Source organism: Myotis daubentonii, chromosome 5, assembly GCF_963259705.1.
Source record: "Myotis daubentonii chromosome 5, mMyoDau2.1, whole genome shotgun sequence".
NCBI classification, from domain to species: domain Eukaryota; kingdom Metazoa; phylum Chordata; class Mammalia; order Chiroptera; family Vespertilionidae; genus Myotis; species Myotis daubentonii.
In genome coordinates, this window is record NC_081844.1 from 107973721 (window position 1) to 107998574 (window position 24854).

A 24854-nucleotide genomic window follows, 5' to 3' on the forward strand; every position below is an offset into this window, starting at 1 on the left:
TATTATAAAGGGCCTGCGGCCATATACCATAATGCCGTAACGACCAATGATCGGACTCACCAGGTGCACTGATGGGTCCCGCGGCAGCAGTGGGAGGGAGTTTGGGGTCCTGCGGTGCGGTGCGGGGGGGGGGGGGGGGAGGGAGTCTGGGTCTTGCACAATTTCGCGCGCTGGGCCTCTAGTAATTTGTAAGTATTTACTAGTTTATTGTTTGTTTTTCTTATAAACTATCAGCACCATGGACCAGAGACCATGTCTATGTTGTTCACTATTATATCCCTTAAGAGGACAGCATATGTGCTCAAGCAGGATTTGTTAAAAGAATATTTCTTATCTTTTAAAGATACAAACTAAAATATCTACAGAATTAACAATGTGATGTCTAGGGTTCACTTTAAAATAACTCAGGAAGGCAGGGTTGAAAGAGTGGGTGGGAATATAAGTAGAACAGATTGATATTCTTGAAGCTGGATGTAGGGCACACAGGGTTCATCATAATCTTCTCTCTACTTTTTTTAACTTTTAAAGATTCTGACAAGATCATCATTAACTTTCTTAATTTAAAATTTTTTCTCAATGTAATATGAAAACATTCAAATATACGTAAAAGTTAAAAGTGAGCCCCCGTATAACCACCATGAAGACTTGACGATGCTAACATTTTGTTGTGTTTGCTTTATAGCTATCCATCTACACATTTATCCCTCTTATTTTTTGTGCATTTCAAAATAACTTGCAGACATCAGTACATTTCACCCCTTAACACTACAGCATGCATATCATGAGATTCACAATTTTTTTCCATTTCTTTAAGGTAAAATTTACTTACCACGAAATGATATATTTGCTGCATAGAAAAACATTCATTTGTGTAATCTACAAAAATACAAATATAGTCCTAGCCAGTCTGGCTGAGCGGATAGAGTGTCGACCCACGGACCGAAGGATTGCGGGTTTGATTCTGGTCAAGGGCACGTACATGGGTTGCAGACTCCATCCTCAGCCCCGGTCAGAGCCGGAGTGGGAGGCAACCAATCAATGTGTCTCTCTCACATCGATGTTTCCCTCTCTCTCTCTGACTCTTCCCCTCCCTTCCACTCTCTCTAAAAATCAATGGAAAAATATCCTCGGGAGGATATAGGGAGAAATCTGCAGCCCAAGAAGAGAGTCTTCACCAGGAACTGAACTGGCCAACACCTTGATCTTAAACTTTCCAGCTTCCAGAACTGTGAGAAAGTAAGTTTCTGTTGTTGAAACCAACAGTTTGTGATATTTTGTTATGGCAGCCTGAGCAGACTAAGACGTCGTGTTATTAGGAAGTCACCAAGGGGGATTGATTACATACTTTCTTAAAGATCACTTTGGCTGAGTGTGGAGAATGAAATGAAAGAGGGCAAGAATAGACTCAGGAAGACTGGACAGGAGGCTATTACAATAGACTGGGTCAGAGATGATCTTAGCTTATCTAGAATCAGCAGAAGCCAAAAGAACTGCATGGCTACAAGAAACATTTGGAGGTAAAACAGACAGGACTTGTTGATGAGAAAAAGATAGAAATAAGGCATAATGATCAGCTTTCTCACTTGAGCAATTGCCGGCTGGTGGTATCACCATTTACTGAGACAGGGATCACAGAAGGAGAAGCAAGCAGGCTTTGGTGGGGAAATTGGGGGGAGCACAGCGGGGGGAGTTCAGTTTTAAACATTCAACTTGAGATGCCTGTGAGATTCAACAGACATTTGGATATTTACATCTGGAGCTTTGAGGACAGACTGGGCTGGAAATAAACCTGTGGGAGTCATTGGCATAAAAATGGTCATTAAAGCCAGGGGAATAGTTGAGATTGTGTAGGGAGAAGTGTGTGAAGATGATCTATGACAGAACTCTGAGAGACATCAAGATTAACCCAAAAACGTATACACATATATGCATAACGCATAGACACAGACAATAGTGTGGTGAAGGCCTGGGGTGGGTGGTGCAGGCTACAAGAGTCACGGGGTGGGGGGCGGGGGGGCATCTGTAATATTTTCAACAATAAAGATAAATTTTAAAGAATATTTAAGAGGTGGGAAGAGGAGCAGCAGTCAAGTAAAGAGACGGAGAGAAGTTGTAAGAGTGGTGCAGATTCACCGAAGCCTAGAGAAGCAGGGAGTTAAATACACTGAGTGTTTCATGGCATTTGGTGAGGACAATGTAATGAATCCCTTCACAACAAGGATGATTTCAGCTGCTCGACTAGAACATCTGAAACCTGTAGGCCATAGATTCCCTGTCCACCAGACCTCTGGTTTTCAGCGTGTGGTCCCCAGAATAGCAGTAGAAACACCCACTGGGAACTTGTTTGAAGTGCAAATTTTGGGGGCCCCACCTCACAGTACTGAATTAAAACTCCAGGGTGGGGTCCAGAAACCTCTTTTTTTGTCCAGCTTCCTGGGTGATTCTGAAGCTCAGGAAAGTTTGGCAATCACAGCCGCAGACAGGGCTTAGCACCTGATCAGGACCCGACCCCCCTTCTAATAAACACACTTTCATTGGGATCTGTTAGTACATTTCACCTACTTGCTTGAGTCTAAGAGGCAGGACTTTGCCAAAACCCCCACATTTAGTGTAACACAGATCCCGTCCTGATTTTAATGATCCCAGCTTACAACCAACAAACCACCTCCCTTCTCCCTCTACTGGGTATATGTTTTTTCATTTTTGTAGCCTTGCTCATTCATAACATCTAACTAGTACCTCATGGGTTCTCTTTGTGCATTTTGTTTGTTTCCCTGATCCTACTACCAACTGAACAAGTCTCTACATCTCAGTTTATTTATTTTTTAACTAGAGGCTCGGTGCACAGATTCATGCACCAGTGGGGTCCCTCGGCCTGGGCTGCGGCCATCAGGCTGAAACTGGCTCTCTGACATTCCCCCAAGGGGTCCCAGGTTGTGAGAGGGCGGTTCTCGGGTGACACACCCTGGAATGGGGCTCCCTCCTCTCTGGTTCCAGGTACATTGCCCCAACACCGCAGCTGCTAAGTCACCGCAGCTCAGCAGCTCCTACATTGAGCGTCTAGCCCTGGTGGTCAGTGCACGTCATAGCTACCAGTTGGCTGGTCGCTTAGGCTTTTATATATATAGATATTTTCATTGATTTCAGAGAGGAAAGGAGAGAGAGAGAAATATCTATGATGAGAGAGAATCATTGACCAGCTGCCTCCTGCATGCCCCACACTGGGGATGGAGCTCCAACCCTGGGCATCGAACCGTGACCTCCTGGTTCATAGGTCCATGCTCAACCACTGAGCCACGCCAGCCAGGCTAAATCTCACAGTTTATATCTCTGAATTACATGGATTGTTGATGAAACTGCAAGTGAGTACAATTTAGAAGAGTAATTTGGCATCGTTTATTGAAACAACTAGGGCAGTGGTCGGCAAACTGCGGCCCCTTGAGTGTGGCTTTTCCACAAAATACCACGTGCGGGCACGCAGGTACAGTGCGATTGAAACTTCGTGGCCACACGCAGGGGACCAAAGAGCCGCATGTGGCTCGCGAGCCATGGTTTGCCGACCAAAGAGGAAATTCGCCTTTGACTCAGCAATTACACTTCTAAGAATTCCTCTTACAGATGTATTTGCACATGTGCAAAGAAGTGGGCCCCGACCCCCCTCAGTCCCGGGACTCAGCCCCACGCCAGGACCCCCGCCCTGGAGGCCCCCCCCCCGCCCCCGCCTCAGGCACAGGCCTGTTCACACCTCACTTCACACTGGAGTCCTGCAGCAGCAGCAGCGGAAGCCCTCGCACCTCACCACCGGCCCCGACCGGCTGCAACTTGACTTTCCTTCCTTTTTTCTTATCTTCGGTCAGGGAGGACGAGTGCCATCACCGAGCACGGTGACCACGGCCTTGACCCTGCCCGGGGCTGCCCGCGGCCTCGGGGACCGGGTCCAGGAGGGGCGGGGCTGGGAGCGGACTACGCGGGGAGGGGCGTGGTTAGGGGCGGGAAGGGGCGGGGCTTGGGCGGGAAGGGGCGGGGCCGCGGGGTGATGGCCTGGGTTGTCGCTGCCGCGGCTGCCGTCTCCTCAGCAGCAGGAACTGAAGTCCTCGCCGCCGCCGTCGCCCGGGTCGCCGCCGCCGCCGCCGCCGCCGCCTGGGTCGCCGGTCGCCCGCGCGCTGGCCCGGCCGGGGCCCGCAGCCATGGAGGACTTCATCGTGATCTCGGACGACAGCGGCTCCGAGAGCTCGGAGGGCACCCGCTCGGGCCGGGCGCGGAGGCTCCGCCGGGCCCTGTCCCGGACCCCGGGCGCGCTGCCCCGCCGGACCGTGGTGAGTGAGCGCGCTCCGCGGCCGCCGCACCGATCCGCGACCGTCCGCCCGGCCCCGGGTCCCCGCGTCCCCGCGTCCCCGGGTCCCCGGGTCCCCGCGTCCCCGCCGCCCGCTGGGTGGCGCCGCACAGCTGCAGGGGCTTCCCGCCTCGCCGCCTCCCGGCCCCGCGGAGCGCGGCGGGCCCGCACGGGGGCGGCCTGGCCTCCCGGCTCCGAGTTCAAGCCCGAGCGGCCGGGGGCTGGCGAGGGGCGGCCGAGCACATGGGCGACGTCCCACGGCCGGCGGGGGCGGGGGTCCCCGGGGCCCGGGGGCTGCCCCGACCGCGAGGCGGCCCGCGGGCGCGTGCGATTGTTTGGCTGCTGGTGGGTGCAGATGTGCGGGGCGGCCCCGGGAGCCGAGGCGGGCGGCGGGCGGCGGGCAGTCGGGCCTGGGCCGATGGGGCGGCGCTGCAGGCCCGGCGGCCGCGCGAGGGGCCGGGGTCGGAGCTGTGCGGGGGGCGACTCCTGTCCTGTTAGCAAACGTTCGCCGCGCCCCGGGGGGACCCCTGCCCGGTTTCTTTCCCCCTCGGCCTCCTCAGTCTTTGTCCTTCGTCCCGAGAAGGTGAATGAGACGTCTGCGGTCCCTGCTTTTCTAGAACCCTCCACAGAGACTTGTTGGACCCCCTCCCACGGGCCAGGTGTTCTCGGGGAGGGGGACACAATAGAGAGCACGACGTCCGGGTCCCGCTCCCAGGAGGTGGCAGAGCCAACAGGTGGCTCTGGAGTGCCCACGGGGTCGGCGGACAGGCTTCTATCCAAGGACGTCGGCCTCGGGCCTCCCCGCCTCCCGACGCCGCTCACCCCGAGGTAGAGGAAGGATCGCGCTCCTGTTTATCTTACGGGTCTCCCATGTGCCGTGCAAGGAAACCACCTTTCTTCACACGCCAATACCCCTTCCAGGCAGCTCTAGCCTCCACGCCTTCCTGCCCCTTCCCAGCAGCCAGTTTGACCCCTCGGCCGCCACGCGAGCCCCCTGTGACGGTCACTGGAGAACGAATGGCGTGCAAAACGAAGGGACGTACAGTGCTATGTTGCGTGGTTCAAGCCGGAGGGGTTCGCCTTAAATCTCAGTAAAGACTCTAGATGAGATGGACATACAAGAGGGTTTCACGGGAGAAGTGAGCCACGTGGGTAGGTGAATGGAAGTCCCCAGCACTGTGGCAGTGAGCGGGGCATCATAGGTCCACAATGCATTTTTTGTTTTGGTGGGGGGGAGCGGGGGGTGAAATAATGATTGAAGGAAAGGGAGAGCGAGTTCAAGGGTGGGAGCAGGCTTGATGTGGACGCGGTGCTGCATTCAGCGTGAACCTACTGGGCGCGAAGAGCAGCCGGGAAATGTACATGGAGGTGGCTGGCCCAGAGAAACCGGTCCGGAGAACCGGCAGAAGGGAGGGATTTGGTGGCCATCGTATAGAAAGCACCGAAGGCCTAAGAGTGACGGAGGAAAGAGGTGGGAGGAAAAAAACACGGCAGAATCACTCAGCTGCCCTCCCTCCTGGTTCTCCCTCTTTCCTGCTGCCCCTTCTCTCAGTCCCCCTTGGACTTGGTTCTTCCTGCCCGCTTCCCTCACCCTAGTCCGGCTTCCTTCTTCAAGCACACAGGTGGCACCTAACCCTAGGCCAGTGATGGTGAACCTTTTGAGCTCGGCGTGTCAGCATTTTGAAAAACCCTAACTTAACTCTGGTGCCGTGTCACATATAGAAATATTTTGATATTCGCAACCATAGTAAAACAAAGACATATTTTTGATATTTATTTTATATATTTAAAAGCCACTTAACAAAGAAAAATCAACCAAAAAAATGAGTTCGCGTGTCACCTGACACGCGTGTCATAGGTTCGCCATCACTGCCCTCGTCTGTTGTGTCTGTCGTGACTCTTCACACACACATGCGTCCACGCTCCGGCAAGAGCCTTTGGAGTTGAAGAGAAATGAAGGTCCAGTTCCGGAGAGTTATACCCAATTTAAATCTTGCTTCTCTGGATATTTTTTACTTCAGCTTTCTAAAAACTCCAAGCTTTTCTCCTTTTATCTTTCTTGCCAATTAGATAAGGGCAGTTGGATAACCGGATAAGGATAACCTGATAACTGTGTAAAAGACCAGGGGCATTGAGAGACTTGCAAGGTTTTAAAGCCTCAAGACCTTTTATCTCACTTTTCCTGAAGGCCCTGAGGTCAGAGAGACCTCAGCTGTGTGAGCTTTGGCCAGATCTGTCACCTCTCTCAGCTTTTGCTTTTGGGAACATGAATACCTTCCTGATAGAACCCTGAGAAGATTTGCAATGAGGCAATGCAAGGAAAATGCCCAGCATAGATGAGAACTTTTGCTACACTCTGTGTTGTTTCTCAGCCAGTCCTGACCTTCTCACACTTGGCAGGAATGAAATAAAAGGAACAAGTTTTACAATTATTTTTTCTTTTTTACAGTATGGACTGAGGGGAAGCAACGTGCTTAAATTCAGGAAATCAGAAAGCTATCTCCAATACTGTAGTTAATATTTTGAACTCCTGGTCTTCACCTGGGCTTTAGTGCTTCACTAAGTTGATGAAGTTTGTTTTTAATAATCTTTATTGCTTTTTCTTTTCCACGCAGAACATGTACAGATAGTCGATTAATTTTTGGTTGACCTATTACAAAAACATTTAGAAATGTATGTAAAGAAGAAAATTTAAATTGCCCTTAATCTCACTATCCACAGGTAATGAATGTTAACATTTTTTTTAATGTTAACATTTTGATGTTTGTCTTTCCAAACTTGGATCTGTAAATGTGCATGTATACTCGTACATACCCATGTATCCCCCAATATTTGTTTTTGCAAAAATGAAGTCTTGCTATATATGTGTGTTTTTTGTAGCTTGCCTTTTTCTATTTATGTACTTTGATCTCTTTCCACATTAATAAATACATGTCTTTACCAATATTTTTAATGTATTTTATTGTACAGATTTATAATTATATTTGTAATCTATTAATGGGTATCATGCTGGTTGTTTCTAAATTTTCTCTATTATAAATAACCCAGTGAGGAATTCCCTCATAAATAATCATTTCTTTGTTTCGGATAAGAGCCTCTTGGATGTGAGATTGCTGAGTCAAAAGGCATGTCCTCCTTTGAGAGCTTTTGACATATATTGCCTACAGAATTTCCTACAGAAATTGTGCATCAATTATAGTCTCATCATACCCCTTCCTTCACTGCCCAGTCACCCCTAGATATTGTCATTTTATTCAGTAAGTATTTATTGAATGCAGAGGGTCCAGCAATGAACAAACCAATTGAGATTTCCTTCTAGCTAACAACCAGCTAACAACCACACAAATGTAACATCGGGTTATATACAGAGTGTTAGGAAGAAAAATAAGGCCTTTTCATCTTTGCTGATTTGAGGCCCAGATTCTGTGAGCTATCATGGTTTTAATTTTTTTCCTTTGGTTGTGATTCACTCTTTCAATAAATATGTTCTCAAGGGGAAAGACAAGCAATACACAAATAAGTGAACAATATAATAGAGAGTACTTGGGTGGGATTGGATACATCAGATTGTATTTTCAAAGAATGCCTCTCTGAAGAGTTAATAATTGATCTGAGACCATAATGACAGAACAGATTTGTTATGAGAAGGTCTAGGAGAGTGGTCGCTAAACTCATTAGTCAACAGAGCCAAATATCAACAGTACAACGATTGAAATTTCTTTTGAGAGCCAAATTTTTTAAACTTAAACTATATAGGTAGGTACATTGTTATTAACTTAATTAGGGTACTCCTAAGGCTTAGGAAGAGCCCCACTCAAGGGGCCAAAGAGCCACATGTGGCTCGCTAGCCGCAGTTTGCCTCTAGGGGAATAAGGTAGGAGCAAAGGGTGCAGCAAAAATAAAGGCTTGGAGCCCGGCTGGTGTGGCTCAGTGGTTGAGCGTTTGACCTACTCTTTTGAAGGTTTCAAGACACCTGTGGGTTTGCCAACTGGAGATGCCAGGTGTGATGTTTGTACTGAGTTTATAGGACACGGAGGAAGTCCTCACTAGGGACACAAATTTGTTGTCATTAGCACATCACATAGATTATAGTGATTTGGATGTGATCGTCTAGGCTCAGAGGCCACAAGAAGAACATCCAGGGCGCCCTTGGCCTACGACCACAGTACTGCGCCCAGGTGAAGGCCAGGGGTGAAAGAACAGCTAATGAGGCTAGAGGTCAGAGAGTATGCTCAAGCAGGTTGCCTTTTCCTGGCCTGTTGGGGTGTAAATATTACGTACATATTAGATTCATTATGGGTTGAACTGGGTCCTCCCCAATTGAAGTCCTAACTTCTCACTACAGAATGTGGCCTTATTTGGAAATAGGGTCATTACAGATGTAATCAGTGAAGATAAAGGCATATGGAGTAGGGTGGTTCCCCTTTATCACCGTGTGAAGTCAGAGGAAGAACATCATGTGATGATGGAAGCAAAGATGGGAGTTATGCAGTAGCTGCACATTAAGGATTGCTGACAACACCAGAAGCTAAAAGAAAGGCATGGAACAGATTCTCCAATGAGCCTTTAAGAGAGCTTGCCCTTGCACACACCTTGATTTTGGGCTTCTAAACTTCCAGAACTGAGAGGATAAATTACTATTGTTTTAAGCCAGCCGGTTTGTGGTAATTTGTACTAAAAAACTGAATAATAACAGCCCTTTGTGTCGTACATGTTAACATTTTCCCCACAACTTTTGATTTTCTGTACAGGAGTTATATATATATATTTTTTCAATCCTCACCCGAGGACATGCTTAGAGAGAGGGAGGGAAAGAAAGACATCGATGTGAGAGAAACATTGACTGGTTGCCTTCCATACGTGCCTCAACCCGGGATCAAGCCCGCGACCCAGGTTTGTGCCCTGACTGCCAATCAAACCCTGAGTGGGAATCAAATCGGTAACCTTTCGTTGCACAGGATGATGCTCAACCAACGGAGTCACTCTGGCCAGGCACAACAATTACAAATTTTTGTGTAGTCAGTTCTGTCACTCTTTTCTATTATTTGATTTCTATCTTTGTTGTTATGCTTAGAAAGGCTTTCCTCACTCTTAAGGATATAAAAATATTCTTCACATTTAATTACTTCATTAATCTACCTGGAATTAGTTTTAAAAAAGGGATAAAATGGTAATCTAATACTTTTCTTCTAGATGGTTAGTTGTCTCCTCATCATTTATTGAATTATCCAACCTTTTACCCAGTGGCTTGAAATATTACTTTTATTAAATGGTAAAGTTTTACATATTTTTGTGTCCATTGTGGACTTTGTATTCTGGCCTTTTTACATGCTGTTTTAATAAAAAGTAGAAGAAACACTTCATTACTCTTCTTTTTTAGAATTTTTCTGTCGAGCTTTGCATATTTATTCTTTCAAAAGATAAATCATTTTGTCAACTTCTGAATAATTTGTACTTTTAAATTGGGATTACACTCAATTTAGAAATCTAGTGTGTGGTATTTTACTTAATAAAGCATAACATTTGTGTTTATGTATTGTACATCTTCTTTCTTTGCTTTATGTTTAGAAAAATCTTTCCTGTCCTGATTATTTTCCTGTTATTTTGCCATCTCTTTTTAATGCTTAGTCCTTTATTCATCTGAAATGTTTTATATGGCATGAAGTATGCCTAACGTTTAACATAGACTATATTGCCTTATTTCTAAGACAGCACTGAATGGAAGACTTGCCAATTTAAGAATAGCTTTTCAGGAAAAAAGGAACTACACACAAAATTTACACAATAACTATAAAATGCATCCTGATTGTAGACATATAGGGAAAACATTCTGGATATTAGAGTGTATGTTGTTAATCAAGTATGATGTTAATCAGTTATCCAGGAACAATTTTTTTTAATGTATTTTTATTGATATCACAGAGGAAGCGGGCAGGGGAGGGGGGGAGGAACATCAATGATGAGAGAGAATCATTGATCATCTGCTTCCTGCATGCCCCACTGGGGATAGAGCCAGAAGTCTGGGCTTGTGTCCTGACAGAATTGAACTGTGACCTCCTGGTTCATAGGTCAATGTTCAACCACTGAGCCACACTTTTGTGGGTTTTAAAATTTTATTTATTTTTGTGGTTTGATAATATTTTTGGTATCTAGGAGAGCAATTATCTGTCCTTCCTTCCTCTCCCCATCCACCCCCAAGATTTCTTGGCTATTGTGCCCACTTATTCCTCCAAATGAACTTTAGAATCATTTTGTCAAGGATTGAAATAGATTAGGGTTTCTTGGGCCAATAATTCTTTGTTGAGGCAGGCTGTCACATGTCCTGTGGGATTTTAGCAGCATCTTTGGTCTCTACAACTCGATGCAGTAGCAGCCCCCCACTTGTGACCACCAAGAATGTCTCTAGACATTGCCAAATGTCCCCTGGAGGACAAAGCAGCCACCAATTCAAAATCACTACATTAGATTTGTAAGCTAATTAAAGAATTAATATCTTTATAACATTGTCTTCCTAATTAGAAGCATAGAATAACTCAATTTAAAATATATATTTTTATTGATTTCAGAGAAGAAGGGAGAGGGAGAGAGATAAAAACAACAATGATAAGAGAGAATCATTGATCAGCTGCCTCCTGCACGCCCCCTACTGGGGATTGAGCCCACAACCTGGGCATGTGTCCTTGACCAGAATCGAACCCGGGACCCTTCAGTCTGCAGGCTGACTAGCCAAACCTACCAGGGCAGTATAACTCATTTTATGAGGTTTTCTTCTTGGCAATCAGACTTTGTTTGGGTCCAGGTCTTTCTTATCAAGGAGCTAGTGTTTTGATCCTGAATGACTATGTGTCACATAGGGTTGAATACGTTATCCGGATGAGCATCACCCCCACTATAGGTGGCATTCATGCCTCACACCTTGTTATGTGCTTTGAGTGGACTAACTCATGTAATCTTCACTACAGCGCCACGAGGTAAATACTGTTATTATCTCTATTTGGGGAAACTGAGGAAGCTTCAACCAGGTGCTAATAGGGAGAATAAGATTGAGACCAGTAGTCTCAATCTCAATATCCTGGGGTAAATTTGTGAACCTCTCACCAGGTTTCCAAGGGAACATCCTCTAGGGATGCTAGAAATGGTTGAGGGGGAGAATGCAAGTTGCAAACTACAATTTTTTTTGTTTTTAATCCTCACCTGAGAATATGTTTTTATTGATTTTAGAGAGAAAGGAAAGGGGAGAGAGAGAAAATTAATGTGAGAGAGAAACAGCGATTGGTTGCCCTCCATATGGGCCCCAACCAGTTGAACCCAAAACCTAGGTATGTGCCCTGATTGGGAATTGAACCCACAACCTTTTGGTGAACTCCAATCAACTGAGCCACCCAGAGCTATAATTCTGGTTTTTTAAATGTGTGTTTTTATAAGAATAGACAGACCAGGGTTTTTTAATTTAAAAATTACTTTTTAGCCGAAACCGGTTTGGCTCAGTGGATAGAGCGTCGGCCTGCGGACTGAAAGGTCCCAGGTTCGATTCCGGTCAAGGGCATGTACCTGGGTTGCGGGCACATCCCCAGTAGGAGATGTGCAGGAGGCAGCTGATCGATGTTTCTCTCTCATCGATGTTTCTAACTCTCTATCTCTCTCCCTTCCTCTCTGTAAAAAATCAATAAAATATATTTTTTTAAAAATTACTTTTTAAAACCCTAGCATTTATTTAAAATATATTTTTAAAAATCACTCTTCCCTGAAATAGTAAGTTCACTGCTGTACGCAGCCATATCCCCAATATCCACAGCAACTAGCTTATGCCTCAAATAGAGTGGGTGCTTAGTAACTATTTATTTAAGGAGAAACTGAATTCTTCTTGTTAGTATTCTAAGAAATCCTTTCTTTCTGATAAGTTATGTTATAACTAGAGGCCCGGTGCACAAAATTCATGCACAGGTAGGGTCCCCAGGCCTGGCCGGTGATCAGGGCTGATTGGGGCCTTCCTTCCCCACCTGCCGGCTGCCAGCCAGAGCCTTCCTTCATTCCACACTGCCTCCTGGGTGGTCAGCGCACATCATAGTGATCGATCAAACTCCCAGTCGAAATCCCAAGGGGACACTTTGCATATTAGCCTTTATATATATATACACTAGAGGCTCGATGCACAAAATTTGTGCAAGGGTAGGGCCCCTAGGCCTGGCCTGCGATTAGGGCCAATCTGCAGGGCGACCAGGGGGCCCCTGCTGGCACCCTCCTGGGCTGGCCTGGGGCCTGTGGGCTGGGGGCAGCTCCTGCATTGAGTGTCTGCGCCCTGGTGGTCAGTGGGCATCATAGCAACCGGTCATTCTGCGTTTCAGTCTGTTTGCATATTAGGCTTTAATTATATAGGATTATGTTAAAATACTCTCTGTGATGGGAGAGCCAAGGGATAAACACGGAATCTATCCCAGGCTAACTTATTTTTTTTAAAGATCAGGTGGGCGTCACAGAGAGCCTGGGCACGCCCAGAATGGGTCTCTGGAATGACTTCTCCAAGCCCAATATGAGGACACCAGTGCCCACCCAGGGCGATGGAACACTTCATGAATTTTCATGTCATCCTTGCACAGGGACCAAGCTAATCTCTGTACTGTTCCAATTTTAGTATATGTGCTGCCAAAGCAAGCACCAGGCTAATTTTTTTTATAAAGACTTTTTGGAATTAAAATATGGATATGTCATGAGTAGAAAGCAAAATTCACCTACATTTTGAATTTAAAACATCAAATGTCAAAATAATTTGGATCTTAAATCAAGGTCAGTTTCCCTTAAGGCTGAAAATGACTTCCTCATCTTCCATTAACAGCTTAATAGCTTTATTAAGATACTAGTGGCCCGGTGCACGGATTCATGCACATTGAAAGGAAATTAATTAGAAGAAATATTTTAATATCGCTATTCTCCCTTTCTCTATAATGGAAATGTCAATCAAATTAATGATCAACAATGACAGATAGAAACATGCATGTGATTGGTGCCAGTGAGAGCTTTATATGTATTGCGCATGCATGAGTCAACTTAGCCTTTTCTATATATAGAATAAACTTGCTTAATTAGACCTGCTTTCTGATTTAGCTAAAGTTTTTTCAGCCCAGGGAAGCACCCCAACTACTTTTTCAGGTAATTGTCAGCAACACAGCAATCAATATCAACATGAAGCAGATTATTATTGTAGATCACACAGGGAGAACAAAGGGTAAAATATTTAACTGCAGCAGTGTTGACTATATTCTGTGCAGTGAGAAAACCTGAAGTCATTGTCAGTGTCCACCATTTTTTACTTTTTTTCAGTTGGGTCAAGTTTCTAAGCTTTCTAAATCTCCGTTTTCCGGCTAATGAAAAGAAAATAGAATTCCACTGAGTCTCCTATCTACCTACTGCAGGACTTCTGTGAGGATCGAATGGGATGAGGCATGGGAAAACGCATCACAGACATTCAGTTAAAGTGTAAAATGTTTGCACCTGGCTATAAAGCAAGTCATGTTCCTGGACTGAAGAAACTGAAAGGAGGTTAGTCGCTAGGGAGAGGAAGCCGGGTTTTGCTACATGACATCATTACCGGACGGACACTTAGCATATTAGCCTTTTACATATAGATAGATAGATAGATAGATAGATAGATAGATAGATAGATAGATAGATAATTCCATACCAGATAAAATTCCCTGAGTTGTGCAACCACCACCACTATCACTTTAATAAATTTTTCTTTACTCCAAAAGGAAGTTCTGTACCCTCCAAGGATTCTCTGGGTTTTTTCTTTAAAGTACACAATCATATATTTTGAAAAAAATTTACCCATTTTAAATTATAAAAATTATAAACAGGAAAAAATTCAGGACATCAGTAAGAACCACCTCTGTTCATTCCCACTCTCCCAAGATAACTAACAGTTTTTGTGTATTGTTCCAGAACTTTTTTGTGTATGTACATAAAAATATATGTGTCTAATTTTTTCCCAGTGGAATTGTACTTTTTAAAAACCATTTAATATATTTTTGTCATTTAAAAAATATTAGGCCTGGCCGGTGTGGCTCAGTGGTTGAGTGTCGACCTTTGTACTAGGAGGTCACAGTTCGATTCCTGGTCAGAGCACATGCCCAGGTTGCAAGTTCGATCCCCAGTGTGGGGCATGCAGGAGACAGCTGACCAATGGTTCTCTCTTGTCATTGATGTTTCTGCTTCTCTCCCTTCCTTGCTGAAGTCAATTAAAAACTAAATAATAATAATTTATAAAAAATATCAGTATCATTCCTACTATTGTCCATTTTGCTCACAATGGTATTCCCAGTGCATAACATGGTGCCTGGCACAAATATTCATTCCATGCATATTTTATTAGCTGCATCTTATCTAATACTAGAGGCCCAGTCTACCCCCACCCTTCCCCCGGTCACCTGCTGCCGCAGCCACTGCCACCAGCCAGTGTACTCCCTCCCTTCCCTTGGCTTGCCCCACCCCCTGGTCAAACTCCCTGCTGAACTCCTGGTTGAGGGGACAGTTTGCATACTATGCTTTTATTATATAGGATTAAAAACAACTATTTAATCAGTCTCTTATTGAATTGAATTTTTCTTTTGTGTTTTAGATTATGATGTGATGAAGTCTTCATAAAAATATGTCTGTAGGATAGTTTCTTACAGTGGAATTTTGGAATTAAAGTCTAATGTGTATTTATAATTTTAATATATGCCACTGTTATGGACATACTGTTATTCTTTGTGGGATCCATTGGAATTTTGTCTAGATTTATAGATTAATTAGAGGAGAACCAATACTTTTTAAATTTTAAATGTTTTGTTTTAATAATCCTATAAATAGACAATCTGAATAGACCTATATCAAAGAAATTTAGTCATAATAACCTTCAGTATCATAAAGCACCTGGCCCAGGTGTATTCTACTAAACATTTTGTTTATTTTTCCATTGATTTTTTATTTATTCTATATATATATATATATATATATATATATATATATATGTATATATGTGTGTGTGTGTATATATATATATATATATATATGTATATATATATATAAAAGCCTAAGCGACTGTTTGACCGTTCAACCATTCATCGGTAACTATGATGTGTACTGACCACCATGGGGCAGACGCTCAACACACAGGCATGGAAACATGGAACAGACTGATGAATCTCAGAGGGAAGGGGAGAGTGGGGAGGGCGGGAAGAGATTAACCAAAGATCTTATATGCGTCCTGACCGGTTTGGCTCAGCGGATAGAGCGTCAGCCTGGGGACTGAAGGGTCCCAGGTTCGATTCCAGTCAAGGGCATGTACCTGGGTTGCTTGGCACATCCCCAGTAGGGGGCGTGCAGGAGGCAGCTGAATCGATGTTTCTAACTCTGTATCCCTCTCCCTCTCCCTTCCTCTCTGTAAAACATCAATAAAAATATATATATATGTATGTATGTATATATATATATAAAAGATCTTATATGCATACTAGAGGCCCAAAACCGGCAGGCCGACATCCCCTGAGGGGTCCTGGATTGAGAGAGGGCACAGGCCAGGCCGAGGGACCCCACTGGTGCATGAATCCATGCACCATGGCCTCTAGTTTAAGTATATTTTCATTGATTTTAGAGAGGAAGGGAGAGGGAGAGAGAGAGATACAAACATCAGTGATGAGAGAGAATTGCTGATTGGCTGCCTCCTGCATGCTCCACACTGGGGATCAAGCCCACAAACCAAGCATGTGCCCCTGACTAGAATTGAACCTGGGACCCTTCAGTCCACAGAGTCAAACCAGCTAGGGCTCTATTGATTTTTAGAGAGAGTAGAAGAGAGGGGGAGAGATAGAGAGAGAAACATCAGTGTGAGAATTCTCTTTTTAAAGTCACCTGGGTCTGGCATTTTTTGGAAGGAAAAAAATTTATTGATTTGGTTTATTAGTTAAAGGACTATTTTGACTTTATATTCTTGAGTCAATTTTAAAATATCTTTTTATTACGGAAAATTTCAAACATGGAAAAATGGAGCAAATCATGTAATGATCTCCCATATACTAGCACCCAGTTTCTTAAGTCAATTTTGCTAAGCTTTATTTTTCCAGAATTTATCTATTTCATCTAAATTCCCAAGTGTTTTTGACAAAGTTATTCATAATATCTTCTTTTTTTTCATCTTTTTTTTTACCTTGAAAACATCTATATTTTTGTCCCTTTTCATTCTTGATGTTGGTTACTTGTGCTTTCTCTTTGTTTCCTTAATTTTCTTATCAGATGTCTGACAATATTAAAAGTCTTACTTATTTGGGGGGGTTGGGGAAGGAGGCTGACCAGGAATCCAACTCCCAAATGTTTGTTTTACAGACGGATGCTACAAGCAACTAATCCAACTAGGGCTGGACTTTTATTGTTATTATTATTTTTAATTCTCACCCAAGGATTTTAAAATTGATTTTAGAGAAAGAAAGAGAGAGATACATCGATGTGTGAGAGAGAAACATCTATCTGTTGCCTCCTGTACACTCCCTGACCAGGAATCGAACTTGCAAACCTTCTGGTGTATGGGACGATGCTCCAACTAACTGAGCCACTGGCCAGGACTATTAATAATCTTTTAAAAGAACAAACCTTTGACATTGCTGCTCTTCTCTGCTGTGTTTGTTCTTTTGTTCATTTCTGCTTTCTTTGGGCCTGTTCTGTTCTTTTTCTGTTGTCTAAAGATGTGAATGTAGCACATTAATTTCCTTTCATTCTTCTTTTCTAGTTAAGTGTCTAAGTCTCTAAATTTTCTTCTAAATTGCTGCATGTCTCATTTTTGTTATTGTTTGGTTCTAAAGTTTTTCTAATTTCTATGATTTCTTCTTTGATCTATACGTTATTTGGTCATACTTCTAAATTTGCAGTTGTGTGGAGTTTTCCCTAGTTATTTTTTTTTTTTGTATTGATTTTTAACCTAATAGTATTTTGGTCTGAGTATTGTCAATCTTTTGACATTGACTAAGATGTATTTTGACTACTAGTATATGGTTAATTTTTGTAAATATTTCATTTGGTTGGGGATAATTGTTTTACCTGAGCAAAAGCTTGTTAAATATGTTCAAATTTTTATATACTTAGTAATTTTTTATTTTCATAATTGACCAAAAAAGATTTGTGAAAATTTCTCACAATGACTGGATAGTCTTTTTCTCCTTTTACTTTTATCTGGTTTTGCTTTATGAAAACTATGTTATTAGGTGTATAGTTTTTAAATTGTATCTTTTCGTTGAAGTCTATTTTATGTGATATTAATATAGCTACACTGGCTTTCTTTTGGTTGGTTTTTCCTTGTTATATCTTCTCCCATGTTTTTACATTTATATATTAATTCTAGCTTTTATTAGATTGGTTTATCAGAGTATCTAGTTCAGGGGTGGGCAAACTTTTTGACTCGAGGGCCACAATGGGTTCTTAAACTGGACCGGAGGGCCGGAACAAAAGCATGGATGGAGTGTCTGTGTGAACTAATATAAATTAAAAGTAAACATCATTACATAAACGGGTACGGTCTTTTTTTTTTTTTAGTTTTATTCATTTCAAACGGGCGGATCCGGCCCGCGGGCCGTAAGTTTGCACACGGCTGATCTAGTTAGTCCTTATGATGAGAAATGGAACTCTTTTAAAAAATATACTGCAGTTGATTTGCTAATATTTTAGAGAGGATATTGGCATTTCTATTCATGAGTGAGACTGGTTAGTAATTAGGATGACATTATTTATTATACACACCGATACACTTTTGAGAGTGAAAGGGAGTGCTGATAATAATTGCCCTAGGACAACAGACATAAACTAGGAACATCCAAGGCAAACAAGGAGCACCTTTCAATTTTTCTTTGCTTTTGATTGAATTTTATTGTATTATGTGAGGTTTGCAAAATGAAACAGGAAGCTTATGTGCCTTTTTACAATGATCTTGAATAGGATAAATAACTTAATATTTGTTTCTCTAAGTTTTGTAGAATTTGTTTTTTAAAAGTCATCTGAACACAAGAAGTAGGTAAGAGTGATTGTTTCCTAGGGAGTGTGACTGGGCTCAGAAAGAAAGTGTTTACCTTCCACCTTTTGTATTGTTTTAATTTTTCAAACCCTCTCTATGTTAGGGTTTGCACGTTTGTCTCTACTCGTTAGCTGTATAATCCTCAGGTAAGTGACCTCATGTCTCTGAACCTCAGTTTCCTCTCTGCACAATGGAGGTGATCATGCTTACCTGATAGGGTCATTGTGAAAATTAAAGGCATGTGAAAGCACTCAATGTGTTCTTAGCACACAGTAGAGTCTTTTATATTAGAGCCTCTTTTTCTGTAGCTTGTCTTTAAAAGCTAAGGTTTATCTTCTTAGATCAAGCTGAGACTATCTACTTGACCCTTTGTCTTCTCACAATCCTTTGACAGGACTTCATTGACTTAACCAGAGAAACCAGACCAAGGCCAAAGGATCGCAATGCAATCTGTGTGATTGACCTGACAAGAGCTGAGGAAGAAAGCAGACCTATTGCCACTCTTGACTTGACTCTAGAACCCATTGCTCCTTCTCAGAAGGAGTCAACCCATCTTCAAACATGTGCCAGCCTCTCCAGCAAAGAGGCGATGGAAGGGCGGGTAGGCAGAAGCTCTTGGCCTGCAGCACGGAGAATCATTAACAGCGACCCTGTGGATTTGGACCTTTTGGAGGAAGCCACATTTGAAGGCTCCCAACCCCCTGCACCCATCAGTGGGGACTCTGTTTATCCAGCACAGCCGAACTGTAGCTCAACTGCATTCAAAGATGATTTTAGCTTCCTGGCAGGCCTAGAGCTATCTTCAGATGTTCACTCCCTCTCTCCAATAAGCAATAATGGTCACAGCAGCAATCACAGGGTGCCCTTGCCATGCCCACAGCAAGATGTACCTTGCCCACCACAAGCCTTGCCATGCACACTGCAAGCCTTGCCATGTCCACCACGAGCATCCTCCTGCCCACCACGAGCCTTGTCGTGCCCATCACAACCTGTGCAGTGCCAACTACAAGCTTTGCCTAACCTGCCTCAAGAAATGCCATGCCCTCAGAATATGTCATGCCCTCAGCAAAATATGACAAGCCCACCTCAGGACTCATGGCATCCTCAACACTTACCATGCCCACCTCAGGACTCATGGCATCCTCAACGCTTACCATGCCCATCTCAGGACTCATGGCATCCTCAACATTTACCATGCCCACCTCAGGACTCACCATGGCATCCTCAACACTCACCAAGCCGACCTCAAAATACATCATGGCATCCTCAACACTCACCAAGCCGACCTCAGAACACATCATGGCATCCTCAACACTCACCAAGCCCATCTCAAGACTCACTCTGCCCGTCTCAAGACTCTCTGGGCCTACCTCAATGTGTATCTGGCCCACCTCAAAACATATCCTATCCACAAGATGTGGCACACCTGCAAGACATGCCACAGTTACTGGGAGACATGCCACAGCCACCAGATATGCCACAGTCATCAGGAGACATGTCACAGTCATTGCGAGATGCTCCACGGTCACCAAGAGATGCACCACAGACACCAAGCTATGCACCGCAATCACCAAGAGATATACCACAGTCACCAAGAGATATACCACAGTCACCAAGAGATATACTGCAGTCACCAAGAGATACACCACAGTCACCAAGAGATATACTGCAGTCACCAAGAGATATACTGCAGTCACCAAGAGATATACCACAGTCACCAAGAGATATACTGCAGTCACCAAGAGATACACCACAGTCACCAAGAGATATACTGCAGTCACCAAGAGATATACCACAGTCACCAAGAGATATACTGCAGTCACCAAGAGATATACCACAGTCACCAAGAGATATACCGCAGTCACCAAGAGATATACTGCAGTCACCAAGAGATATACCACAGTCACCAAGAGGTGTGCCACAGTCACCAAGAGATACACCACAGTCACCAAGAAGTACACCACGGTCACCAAGAGATATACTGCGGTCACCAAGAGGTGTGCCACAGTCACCAAGAGGTGTGCCACAGTCAACTGGAGAAGTCTCACATTTACCAGTTGTGCTGCGTTCACCTGGAGACATGCCACACTTGCCAGGAAACAGGCCTAACTCTCCTCCAAATGATGTACAGAACCATGACACTCCTATGGATGTCTCAGCTCCGTCTTCTCCAAGCTGCTCTCTCAGCCCACAGTCTCCACAGTCTAAAATTTCCTTAGAGAAAATTCCCTGGCTCTCTGTCCCAGAAACTCCAGCCAGAAAGGAGATAGCAATGTCAGAGCCTGCCAACCCCGGGTCTGCCCACATACAAGCACGAACACCACCAGGCGTGTTGTACCACAGGCCCTGCCTGCATAGACTGAAGTACTTCTTACGACCTCCGGTGCATCACCTCTTCTTCCAGACACTAATACCCGATAAAGACGTAAGAGAGGTGAGCTAACCCTGTGGTCGGCAAACTGCGGCTCGCGAGCCACATGCGGCTCTTTGGTCCCTTCAGTGTGGCTCTTCCTAAGCCTTAGGAGTACCCTAATTAAGTTAATAACAGTGTACCTACCTATATGGTTTAAGTTTAAAAAATGGCTCTCACCTGGGCCCCATGGTGTAATGGTTAGCACTCTGGACTCTAAAAAATGGCTCTCGAAAGAAATTTCAGTCGTTGTACTGTTGATATTTGGCTCTGTTGACTAATGCCGACCACTGAGCTAACCTATCTTCCCCTAGGGCTTAGATGCCCTCTGAACAGACCTAAAATAAGGTTAGTATGCTAGCAGGAATCCATGCATGAGAGAACATGCCCAATATGAACTTGACATTTTTATCTTTCCACTATTTGTGAAACCATTTAATGTATGACAAATGCTTACGTTCTGAATCTCAGTTTTTTAATCTATAAAGTAGGAATAATAATATGTATTTCTTTTTTTAAAATATATTTTTATTGATTTCAGAGAGGAAGGGGGAGAGAGAGAGAAACATCAATGATGAGAGAGAATCACTGATCAACGGCCTCCTGCATGCCCCCTACTGGGGATTAAGCCCGAAATCTGGGCATGTGCCCTTGACCGGAATTGAACCCGGGACCCTTTAGTCCACAGGCCAGTGCTCAGTCCACTGAGCCAAACCAGCCAGGGCAATAATAAGTATTTCTTAAGGTTGTTGTGAGAAATGAGGATAAGTTCAATGTACAAAAATTGTTTTATAATTATTGCTGTTATTCCCATATCAAACTTCTTAATGTTTGTTCTTCTTCTGGTTATGAAAATAATATATGTCTATTATGGAAAAATTGAAAATACGAAAGAGCATATACAGAAGAAAATCACTATAATTCCACTACCCAGATAATAGAAACCACTTTCACATTTTTCTCTCCCAGACTTTATATACATACTTTTTTGGGTGAGAAAACAACTTAATATTTACTAGCAACTCAAAAAAAGAAAAAAAGAAAAAGAAAAAATGGGATTCTTTTCCTAATAAAACATATTTAAAAATATATTTCTTCCTCTATTTCAGTACCTGATAAGCTATTATAACTACCCCTAAATATCTTATCACCCTCACCCCAAAATCAGCTTAGGCTAGCTCTTGACTCTTTTGTGCTTTTCTTTCTATGCTATATTTTAACACAGATGAAATCATGTTATATGTATAATACTGAATTCTTATTTTTTAACTTAATATAAGCATTTGCCCATGTCATTGAACATTCTTAGATAAGGCCTTCCAGTCTTTAAAAAAAAAAAATGAATATTTCAAATGCATGTAAAGCTTTGCTGTCTTCAACCTGTTTCAGAACCTCTTGTTTTTAAGTCTGTAGAAAACCCATCCTAATTTATTTCTCTTTATCTCTACAGAACAAGGGTCAAAAATTAGAACCCATCCCCCATCGAAGACTAAGAATGGTAACAAACACCATTGAAGAAAATTTTCCCCTGGGGACGGTGCAGTTTCTGATGGACTTCGTGTCACCCCAGCATTACCCACCCAGAGAAATTGTGGCTCACATCATCCAGAAAATCCTGCTCAGTGGCTCTGAGTCCGTGGACGTCCTAAAGGAGGCCTACATGCTTCTCATGAAAATTCAACAGTATGAATCTTAGATGTGGGCAAACCTTCTAGGGAGCCTAGAGTGGGGCATAGCTTTCTCTTGCCTAGGCTCTATTCAGCTAACCATTAGAGAGGGTGCCTTAGTATACTAGTGTTATTTGGATTACTAGTTGACAGGAAAGCCAGTCCAAACTGGCTTTAACAGGTAGTAAAAGAGAATTTAATGATGCATGTTACTAGAAACCTAGGAATAAAACGACTTAATTCAGTTCAAAAACAGTTACAAAGACTCATTTTTCAGCTCTGCTTTGCTCTGTTTTCAGGCGTCATGTGCTAGCCTTCTCAGTCTCTAGCTTTTATGACACTCTGAGTGGGAGAGGGAACCTGCTTCCTTTATGATCACACAAGAGTTCTGCGATGGAGTCTTACAGGATTTAATCGGCATAACCTACCACATGAGCCCATCTGTGAGACAGTCCCTGCAAGCTGAGGGGTAGAAGTTACTGGCTCAGTGCGCTTCATAGGCTTCATCCCAGGGTCCTTGGTAAAGCCAGGGGCTAACTAATGAAAGCTGATTTCCTCCGGGCAAGATTGGGCCACTAATGCCTCCAAAAGAGAAATGGACACTGGGTGGCAAAAAAAGAAAAAGAAATTCTACTACCTTCAGTTGACAGTAGTGTATCAAAGGGGGGTGGGCAAAAGCACTCAGGATAAGAGGAGGCTTCTTGCTTCTACCTTCTAGATCCCATCCCTTCTCCCACTAAGGTCTCCAGAACACTAACTTCATGTCACTTGACTTTCAGGCTCCATCCAGCTAACGCCAAGACCGTGGAGTGGGACTGGAAGCTGCTCACGTACGTCATGGAGGAAGAGGTAACGTCAACGTGTGTCTTTTGCAGAGGAAATTTTAACTAGAAACAAAAGTAACAACAAATCTGATAGTAAAGTCTTTGGCCATTATTTCCTTTATACTCTCATTTCCATCAGATAATTCCTACTGAAATGGTATGTGCTGGCTTCTAATTCAAGATTGAGGACATTCACTTATCCCTCTCTTTCTTGAGGTCCCATGAGCAATAATCGTAAATGAGTAGGGAAAGTTATAAATCCATGGCAATGAAAATAAGGACATTAGATCTGACTGAAGATGGGAAGAGGCAGAGAAAGGCAGAGGCTAGAGTACATACGGAAAGGGCTGCAGCCAAGGAGGGAGGAAACCTGCCCAAAGGACATGTATGCATGGCCAGTGGATACAGACCACAATGTGGTGAGGGCCAGAGGGGGGGGGGGGCGAACGGTCTGGGTGGAGGAGGGCAAACAGAGACATCGGGGACATGTGTAATGTCAACAATTAAAAAAATAATAATAAATAAAATGGTGATGGTGATGGTTGCAGAACTTGATATATTTATAACAAATCATTGAGTTGTACATTTAAAATGGATGAATTTTATGGTTTGTCAATAAGTTGTTTTTAAAAATACCAAAATAAATCAATTTGGGAAAGAAGGGTATTCTCAAAATTCAACACCGTTCTTGAGGAGGTGAAAGAAGTAAACTGATAATGTCAAGCAATGTGGAAAGGATATAAAAGAAGCTTTAAGAAAATAAAAAATCTTCACCAGAAACAAATGATTTTCTTAGAATACTATATGGATCTCCAGTGTAATAAATGATTTTAATATGGTCCTCACACTGTGAACACTATTTGGTTATCATGTTTAAAATCAATTTTTTACAAAGCATGGAAGACAATTTTATTAGTTTTGACAGTAGAAAATAGAAAAGTATAGAAGATAAAGGTTGGGAAGTGAAAAGAGATAGCATCTCTGAGAATAGTGGGGCTATTACAGTATCCTTATCTTACAGCATAGAGATAGAATGTATTATTTGTAGGTGTTGGAACATAAATTGAGGTAGTTATTTTAGGAAGAGAACTGGGATGTGGCATAAATGAGATAAATCCTCATCTAGCATAGCAGAAACCAATAGGTAATGTCTAAAGCTGATAAAAAAAAAAATAGTGTGATAAGAGCATTTTTTTAGAGATATTTAGGGTAACCTTCAGAAGAGTTCAGGCTCTTCCCTGCAGGGCACTGGAGGGGACAAGTGGCTATGGAGAGGTGTCACTGGAAGACTCTTATAAATCTAGCACACGTACTTGAGTTTTTCAAAAGCATTTATATCAATAAAGATTAGAGAAAAAAATTATACTTTAGAAGACAAAGGTATCCCATCCCCACATCCTCCAAAGAAAGAAAGAAATGGTAGATACTTAGAATGGTCATTCTTCTTCCTGTTGACCAAGAGTTTGGTTTCTAGGAAACATGCCTGCCCTGTGGTGTTTGAAAAGTCCCCACAGAGGCCAGAAATGGTTGAGTGCCCGCTCATTCTTTGAAATTTCAAAGCCTGAGTTCCCAGGCCTGGATCCCA

At 43.2% G+C, this 24854-nt stretch overlaps 1 protein-coding gene and 1 non-coding gene across 2 annotated transcripts in view; one reads left to right on the top strand and one right to left on the bottom strand.

The window, feature by feature from the left end:
• The first annotated feature begins 4015 nt into the window (after positions 1 to 4015).
• Positions 4016 to 24854, top strand: part of SIMC1 (SUMO interacting motifs containing 1) — a 36172-nt gene continuing 15333 nt past the window's right edge. Inside the window, 5 exon segments of the mRNA XM_059699256.1 lie at positions 4016 to 4316; positions 18763 to 20018; positions 20133 to 20802; positions 22229 to 22461; positions 23225 to 23294. Coding sequence (XP_059555239.1) covers positions 4188 to 4316; positions 18763 to 20018; positions 20133 to 20802; positions 22229 to 22461; positions 23225 to 23294 — 2358 coding nt within the window. The 5' untranslated portion in view covers positions 4016 to 4187.
• Positions 12886 to 12989, bottom strand: LOC132236249 (U6 spliceosomal RNA). Its single transcript, XR_009453210.1, has one exon. It is a non-coding gene; the product is annotated as a U6 spliceosomal RNA (small nuclear RNA).